Source organism: Mus caroli, unplaced genomic scaffold (genome assembly GCF_978045245.1).
Source record: "Mus caroli unplaced genomic scaffold, Mus_caroli_1 scaffold_15, whole genome shotgun sequence".
In the NCBI taxonomy this organism is placed as follows: domain Eukaryota; kingdom Metazoa; phylum Chordata; class Mammalia; order Rodentia; family Muridae; genus Mus; species Mus caroli.
Window position 1 is genome coordinate 74703139 of NW_028227270.1, and position 9068 is coordinate 74712206.

The window sequence follows — 9068 nt, forward strand, 5'->3', positions numbered from 1 at the left end:
ATAAGAACACACGGCATTCATACACAGTTTAGGGTGACCAGGTGTGATTTGTTGGTTACAGACTAAGAAACACTCAAAAACGAAGAGAAGCCTTCCTTGGTCTACCTGGAATGCTATCTGTTTCGAATCTCAAGTTCAACTTGAATCTCAAGTTCAAACAATTTATGCATGCAGTAACAATCACCATCCATCATAAAGACAGTTAATATCAGAAGAGATGAAAAACAAAAGGTTGCTATAAAAACACACTTGATTTAAAAGTCCCACGAAATACACATCACCCCGGTGGTTCTCCCCTTCTCTGGGTTACTTTCTTTATCAAAGGATCCTGAAGGGCTATCACAGCCAGGCCAGATATAGCCAGCGCTGTAGTTTGTCTGCACACTGAGCCTCCCTGCTTGTTCATCTCATCACACACCATTTAGACACACCCGGTGGTCTCATCTACTTCAAATCTACCCTCCTCCTCACTGGTTTGTTCTGGTCTCCCAATCCACGTGTTTTCTTGGGATTCTGAATGATGCCAAGCCACTTCTCAATGAGTGATTCTTGGCTGCTCTGACAGCTTCTTGCTTCCCTCAGATGAAGACACATCCCTCCCCCCCCCCCTTTTTTTATAACAAAGTAATGGACACATCAGAACAGTGGTTAATTGATTTGGTTTTATACTCTTTCAGGATGACGCCTGGGAGGTCAGGATTGAGCCCACTGTTACACCTACAGATGTATGTTTTCTTCCATAGTCTCAAGTTGACTGATAGGCCACACCGGTGAAGTAACAGCAGTGGGAGAGGGGAGGGGAGGGAAGGGAAGGAGGGGAGGAATGGAGAAGAAGAAGGAGGGATGGAGGGAATGTGGCCCAATCAACTCATTCGGTGTCCTTGCCTAAGTTGGCTTGGAAGGGCCTTTGGTACAGAGCTATACTTAACTATAGCTTTTTAAAAAGCTGCAGACGTCTCTAAGAATGAATTACTAATAGATTAAAAGAACAAGAGGGTACTAAGAAGATGTCCATAAGAATATGGCTTGCTTCATCTAAGTCAACTTACTACTTATTTTTGTTGTTGTTGTCGTTAGCTTCTATTAGGAGAGGCTTACAGTAGGTATCTATCTGTGAAGACACATTCTAGCCTTCTAGGTGATACACAAAGATCTTTATGTACTAAGCTGGCTAACAATAAAATTCTTTAACAAACATGGGTATTCAAAAAAAGACCTAGAGTTACAACAATATCAATCAGGTGGATGATGGAAGAAACAGACTCTAATGTCCAGGATAAATGGATGGTGGCTTTCCTCCTGTGTCCTGTTTAATGTAATGGAACTGGGGACTTAAGGGGCTGGTAATAACAGGACCCAGAGAAAACAGAGATGTGAGCAGGCTGTTGACCTGTTAGGTCCACAAGGTGGGAGTTAGTACTGTGCTACTCAAAACAAAACACAAACAGAATTAAGGGGTCGGGGGAGCCCCAACTGGTGAGTGTTAATAAAATCTGAATAGAGCTCGTGAAACTTCATCAGAAGACCTGGTGGTAGACAGACATTGCGGAAAGAAAAGCCCCGTTCCCAGAAAACAGACTTACAACATGCAAGCAGTGAATCTGTATATTCTTACAGAAAGAAATCACACGATTTAGCACTCACTACAAAAAAAATGTTAAGTGGAAGTCACAGGCTAATAGCTTAAAAGCAGGAGAAGGGAGAAAAAGACCCTTTGCTTCCCATGGCAAAGTCAAAAGGTCAACACTGCTTATCACCGCCACCACCAAACTCAAACGGCAAAGAGCCCCTTCCCCAGGAAAGAGAAGACACTACAGCTCTGTTCAATTAAGTCAAAGCACACAGTTTAGCTATCAACACCACTTCATGACTGTAATAAATAAAAATAAAGCACACGGAAGGCTATCAAGTATAGTGAAAAAAAAATAAAATAAAAAATAAAGACAGCACCACCAACATCCATGCATGGTTAATCACCATCTGAGCTTGTGTGTCTGAGTCTACTGGTTACAGAGTTTAACTCCAAACAGAACTAGTCCACCTCTCATCACCGCATCCTTCTGATCAGTTAGCTTAACTGTATACGAGCCCTGTCAGGTTAGAAAGAGATAAATCACATTGAGTCAAGCCAACAGCAGGAATGGTGAATGGGACACATGTCTTGTGCACACGTCGTACCTGGTATTTTTGGTTTTGATTTTTTTTTGTTTGTTTTTGTTTTGTTTTGTTTAATCATAAGCCCAACATTTGGCTGGTTTGGAGACTGCATACTTGGTCAGATAACTTGACTCATCTAAAAATATTTATAGTATCAGCATTAAAAAAATACATAGGCATATATAAATATGCAAAACCCAGAATGTTCTGCCATGTGTCGACCTTGTCTGTTCATAACAAAAAGGCAGGGAGACAAATGGTCACCAAGTTGTGATTTGGGAGGGCTTGGCAAATTGACTTACCCGAAAGGTCTCTGGATAAGGGCTGGGTGAAGCTGTTGAACGCCAAAGGCAAAACCTAGCAATAAAACACACCACAATCCCTGTTTGTGCACAGTTAGGGACATCGTATTCCTACACAGGAACTACAGTCACAATTTGTGATTTAAAAAGAACCACTCCTATGAAACTGTTCTTTCTATATGGAAAATAGATATGCTTTATAAATGTTATCATTCATCCTAAGTAAACATTTGAATAGACTAAGATTGGAAAACTTAAAAAAAAAAAACCAAACAAACTCTGCAAAGTTTACTTAACAGACATAAAAAAAGATTTGAAAATATTTAGAGAGAGACCCAAAAACAACAATGAAGTTAAATTCACAAATATTCCTACAGTTCCAAGCCACAAGCAAAAAAAGAAGAAAAAGAAGCAGGAGGAGGAGGAGAAGAGAAAGAAAAAAGTCTTTGCAATTTGGAACATTATGGCATGCCTTGAAAAGTTTTCCATTTTACAGTTTATAGTATTAAAATTGTATAAAAACAAAATTCCCCATCGCTCTTTTGAGACTAGTACGTGCACGATTCTTACAGTTTTATAGAGAAGATGTTTTAGAAAGACAGAGTTTTGAATGTTCATGGGTATTTCTCCACGTATTTCCTTTCTGACAATTGGGCTCCTGAACAGAAATGTCAACCTCTCTCTCTCTAAACTTCTGCAGCCAAGGCTGAGTGAAGGGTACATGATTTCGGCAACAGAGCTGCTTGCCTAAAGGACCGGAGTCATTTGCTCAACCCTCAGGTGAATTATTTTCCGTAAATGTAAAGAACACTCCCAAGTAATACAACAGGTTTCCACACAGACAAAGCAATATTGTAAACTAACGGCTATGGGGATTTTTAGTAAATTATTTCTCATCTCCAAGTAAAAATCATTAGAGACAAAGCAAAACAAACCAAACAAAAAAAATCCCCAAATTGTAAACTGTGAAGGTGAAATCTTCCTATGTGGTTGCTAGTACTCTGTGACTTTATGTGAAAATATGTGCTATGTCCATCTTGGGTCAGGGTTCAGATCATGCATGCTCTGAGCACAGTGTAACTGGCCTAGAGCACACTAAGAAAGAAGGCTCACTGGCTGGAGGTGACAAGGCCCACGTAAGTATACCTTTTTATCCACAAGTGGCTAGTAAAAACTGGATAACTGAAAGCAGACAAAAACATCTATCATTGTATAGGAAAACACAGAAATTAACTTTTGAGTGCAAGCTATCTGGACCCTAAGATCTATTTTTGAACATCTCAAGTACCCAGAGGCGTTTCTTACAACGTTCATGTATCTTTAATGCCTCGGTGGAACAACCAGCTCAAGTTCTACCAAACAGAGCTACAGGGTCTCAGGAAGCTGGCTTTTCTGGGCTGGGGGTGGCAGTGGGCTCTGTCTACAGATGGGTAGAGAGTTGGGGAGGAGGGAGGGGGAGGGGGAGGAGGGTGTTGCTCACCTGGCTGCATGATTCTTGGTTTTGCTCCCAAGTATGCCAGATTCACATTGGCCTTCCTACCATCGATGATGGGGTTGGGATCCTTGCAGGCCCTTTCAGCGGCAGCCCTGTCAGCCATGGTGACCTTAGCAACATACACAGACAGACACACAGAGCCCTCAGTTAACCCCTGAAGGAAAAGGATCCAAGCCACTGAGCTGGCTGCCTTTCTTTTCTTATTTGGGAGGGGTTTGGAACATTAACTCTTCATTCTCTGCCTTAAAAAAAAAAAAGCAGAAAGAAGAAAGGAAGGAAGGACCCCCTCCGCCCCCACCCAAAGTCCGAAGGGTGCTAATGTGGGGCCTAACAGAGATTGGGAGCCACCATTCTGAATTCGCACGGAGATTTACCCTTTACATTCCCACCGGGGCCCCAGAGGTACTGTGGGCTTTAAACAAAGTCCAGCCCCAAACCAGCTGGTTGCTCCCCAGCGACAATAGCGATTGCCCTGCTCCAGGGCTCTCAGCTCTTTGGGCTGCTGAATTTGCCCCTTTAAATCTCCAGGAAGCTTAATGTGCTGTTTCAGTTAGGCAAACACCCAGAGGTGCAGCCTTTTCTTTTCCTTTTAGAATCTACCTTTGCAATTTAAAAGATAGTGATGTAAAGTGTGTGTGTGTGTATGTGTGTGTGGGTAGCTCTAGCCCTCCCCGGGCCTGAACAACACACACACACACACACACACACACAGTTTTTTTCTTTTTTTAAACAAAGCACCAGCTCACTTAACAACCAGCCTCCAACCCGGGAATGCCACAGTGAGGGGCTCTGTTTCCTCCCTCCCAACTCTCCGCATCCCCGATCTCTCCTTCCCAGGCTCTTCCGGGCCACCGAAAAAGCATGGCCTCAGGTCCTCTTTGTACCCCACGAGGCAGCCACGGCCCTTCGCTTCTCCAAGCCCCATCGCGCTTAAAGTTTCAGCTTAGCTCCGAGTGAACGGGCGTCCCGTGAGGTCCCACTGTGCCCCTTATCCTAATCTCTGCCTCCCTAGGGCCTGGGGCCACTTAATCCCTGTTGGCCTGATCGCTTTGGCCAGGACCTCTCTTAGTTGCTCTCCACCCACCCTGAGTCCTTCTTCCACGTAACTTACAAATCCGTAGCCCCGGGACTTGCCGGTCTGCCGGTCTGTGATGACCACCGCTTCCTCGATGTCTCCGAAGACCTCGAAGTACTTGCGCAGGCTGGCGTCGGTGGTGTGGTAGGGCAGCCCTCCCACGAAGATCTTGGTGTACGTCGTGTCCTTCTGGGTGGTGTGCATCTTCGCGCCCGCCCCGCGGCTCGGGCTCCGGCTGCGGCTGCGGCTGCGCCTGGTCCTCGGGCTCCGCGTCTCCCGCAGCGCGCGGCGGCCGCCGGGGGCCGAGGGCGCGCGCGGGGGCGAGGGGGCGGCGTGGGCGCTGGGCGCGCGGCTTCCCAAGTGGCCCACTGTCCCCGACACTCGCCCAGGCGCTCTGCTCCAGTCCCCGCGTCCGGTCACTGTCCAGACCTTCCGGATCGTCCGGGTAACCAGCTCCGTAGCCGCGGACTGTGGGAGCCTTTTGCACTCACCCCGCGTGAAAGTAAAAATAAAATAAAATACAAATATTTTTTCTTAAATGTAGAGAGGGTGGTGGTCTCCAAGCCCAGAAGAGGTAGATGGTTCTTTCTCAAAAAGAAAATCGAGTGGCTTAGTGGGATGGGGATTGGCTCAGAGGCTACCGTGTCCCGGGGGCGCGGAGGTGGCAGCTGGGGGCGCGGTGCTGGGCCCGGCTCGGTCTGGGAACCGTCCCTTCTGCTTAGTAGCTGCCACACCAGTGCGGACGGAGGACCGCTCTCCAACCCTCTATTCCTTTTTCCCCAGCGGCCCTGGGGGTCGACGCCCGGCTGGGGAGGGGGCGGGCCGGACGCCTGCGATTGGCCGGGACAGCACCTGGGGCGCCCGGCGCCGCCGCCCCCCAGCTGTTGGGAACAGCTGCTTCTCTCCCCGCGCGCGGCGCGGCGCTGGGTCGCCTGGCTGGGGCTCTGGCGCTGTTGCTGGGGCAGAGTTGGAAACGGCTGGAGGCGGCCTGGCTCTGTTGCTGCCTGCTCCTACTGGTCAAAGTCTCAAAGACCCCTGGCGATTCCCGCAGGGACCCAGAGTGAGCTGATTGAGGCTCTGAAGCAGACCACGCTAGCTAGCTAGCTCTTCTCGCTAGGCCTCGCTGGCACGAATAGTTGACTTGAGAGTCCCCAGGGACCTGGGGTGGTTTGTACAGAGGCCAGTCCCCTCCCAAACACCTGGGACCAAGGAGATCTGTCTCCTCTAGCGTCTGAACCGTGAGAAGAGCTCTCAAGTTTTCTTAGCCCCCAAAAGCTGGTGCTGTGGGTAACCAAGAGGAAGAGCCCCAGGGATGTTGTGTGGTGGGGTGAATAATAATAATAGTCCCTAGCATTTGGGAGTGTTTGAGAAAAACTTTGGCTTTAATGGCTCACAGCTAGCAAAGGGTGTCTATATTCATCTGGCCCTGCTGTCTACTGCAGAGGACCATGAATTAGTACTGTACCTCCCACGATCATCAAATTTGTGCTTCCTGCCTAACTTAGTTATTCAGGAAGATGGGTACAATGTCTGTCTCAACACAAGTCGCTCCCACCTCCGCCTTTTTTTTCCCCCTAAGCAAAGAATCTATTTCCTTCTATTTGAATTGCAGAACGGTTAGTGAATTGACCTCATTTATTTATCCGGATATAATTGTAAAAAGTATTATTTCCTTTAAAAGGGTGGGGGCTGTTACATAACGATGGATTTCTACCAGCAATTCTGGAAGCATAGATAGAATACACTAAATGTAGTATATGTTTATTAATTTAAGCCAGCTCGTTGGCAGTTCTTATGCTCAATAGGGCTTTAAATTAATGACACTTTGAAATCAGCCCATCATATTTAAGGTTTAGATTAAAATGCCCCTCCCCCTTATTTTGAGACAGGGTATTGTGTATCCCAGGCTGTCCTTGAACTTCCGGTGTATCACAAAGATTACTTTGAATTTGAACTTCTGATTCTTCTGTCTTGGAGTCCTGAACGCTGGGACTGCGGGCATGTGTCCCTCCCTTCTCTGGGTTTATGGGATGCTTTGGGAAGGAACACGGGGCTTCCTTCCTGCCAGACAAGCACTCTGCGGACTGAGCTACATCCCCAGGCCCCCGATGAAAGTATTTAATGTGACCAGAACCTTCCACTCTCTGCCCTCACTGCACAAGCCGGTTTTGCTTCGAGAGGCCAGTGTCATCCCAACACTAATTGCCCCTGAGCTACATCTTTTATTTCCTTTTAAACAGGTCAGTGTGTTAACCGATAGAGCCCCACAGACATACCCCAGTTACTTTCCAGGGCACCTTAGCTGTCAACCCCAGCCGATGAAGAATGTGGTGTGTGCAAAGGGGAATGAGAACTACTAGCAAATATTCTGGTAGGAAATCTTCAATTCATCTTGCTGATTTCCACAGGAGGCTGCCCGAGGTTATCAGGGTCGGTTTGAATCCTCAGTGAGAGAAAAGGAAAACTAAGAAATCTCTCTGTGGTTAATCCCGGGGAGAAAAATTAAGCAGTTTATATAATGTAAGTATTTTATATGAAGTGTTGACTCTTTAATACAGTTCCTCATGTTGTGGTGATCATCTAACCACTAAACTATTTTTGTTGCTACTTCTTAACTGTAACCTTACCACTGTTATGAATAGTAACAAACTGTGTTTTCCAATGGTCTTTGGGGGGTCACGACCCACAAGTTGAAAACCACTGTTGTAGACGCCGGCCCCAGTGTGAAAATATAAATCTTTGTCGCTGTTTAAGTGAAGTAGTAGTTCAGAAGGGACTCTGTGCTAGAAAGACAAAAGATAATTTCTAAAAGTAAGAAAGCAGACCCTGACATAGAAGAGGCATGCTTTCGAGTATTTGATATTCATCTTACGGTGTCATTTCACAATTATAGTACTTCACTGAAGCGCAGGCGGGCAAAAGCCCCTGAGAGGGGAGGTGTCTACTAAGAAGACCCTGACGCTGTGTGCCACTGGCTGACTTGTGTCTTCCTACGTGGGTAAGAAGCCAACCCAGCCTGCAGGCAAAGAGGGTCTCTGGGAGTGCAGCCAGGCATTTGGATGGTGGTCACGAGGCAAAGCGGAGAGAGCTAAGAGGAAGGTTTTACCTCCACAACCGGATAGACTATCCTAGAGCTCAGCCTTTGGGAAGAAATACACTCTTTACTTCGAGGACTGAGGAGGCAGCTTAGTGGAAAAAATGCTTGGTGTGCAAGTGCTAGGACCTGAGTTCAAATCCCTGCATCGCCACGAATGCTAACTGTGCTGGCACATCTTGGACAGCCTCTGGCCTCTGTACACACACACACACACACGGGGGATGGTGAAGGGAGGGGAAAGACTTGTATGTCATCAGTCTAGAGAAAATAACACAGGTAAATGTAGTCCCTTAAGTCCCCTGAGATCCCACTGGAGTGACTTTAGAAAATATTTGACACTTTCGTCTGAAATAGTTTCATTTTGAACAAGACGATATAACTGGTCATTGGGACATTTTTGAAAATCCCACAAATAATGAAGGCATTCCTGGTTAGCTGGCATGAACTGCTGAGATGAGGGCAGAGAGGAATGGTGATTATTTATTTTCTACATCTACATCAGGAGAGGACACCGCTCAGCATGCTCCTTGCGTGCTATGGATTTGATTTCACGTCTACACAAAGGGAAACACAGGACCAAAGGCAAGATCCACTCTTGGTGGCTTTATGAACCTGTGCCATTAAACCATGTATCCCTCCGGGGCTGTGAGGTGGATCTGAATCCAGACCTCAAGATTATCAAGTACCAAATATTCCTTCTGTACAAAGGCCCATCACAGATTCAGGCTTGCAATGACAGTCCGAGAAGAATCTTTTCTCTTTCCGGCTGCTTTTGGCAGAAGAGATGTGGACAACCCGCATGCCTTGTGTGCTTCTTTGAAGAGAAAAAGCAAAAAATACTGTACAAGTTAGAAATAAGTTCCAAGCTTGCCATATCCAAAGTAGCGCACATGGATGGCCCGAATCCTTGGTTACCACTCCTTGGCAGGATTGATACCATTT

The 9068-nt window shown here is 46.5% G+C and overlaps 1 protein-coding gene across 1 annotated transcript in view; it reads right to left on the reverse strand.

Annotated features, from left to right (window-relative positions):
- The window catches only part of Rbm24 (RNA binding motif protein 24), a 12490-nt gene extending 6503 nt beyond the window's left edge, over window positions 1-5987 (reverse strand). The window contains exons 1-3 of the mRNA XM_021180882.3: window positions 5066-5987; window positions 3940-4063; window positions 2460-2514 (exon numbers count right to left, since the gene is read on the reverse strand). Coding sequence (XP_021036541.1) covers window positions 2460-2514; window positions 3940-4063; window positions 5066-5233 — 347 coding nt within the window. The 5' untranslated portion in view covers window positions 5234-5987. The remainder of the gene's footprint in view (window positions 1-2459; window positions 2515-3939; window positions 4064-5065) is intronic.
- Window positions 5988-9068: the final 3081 nt, after the last annotated feature.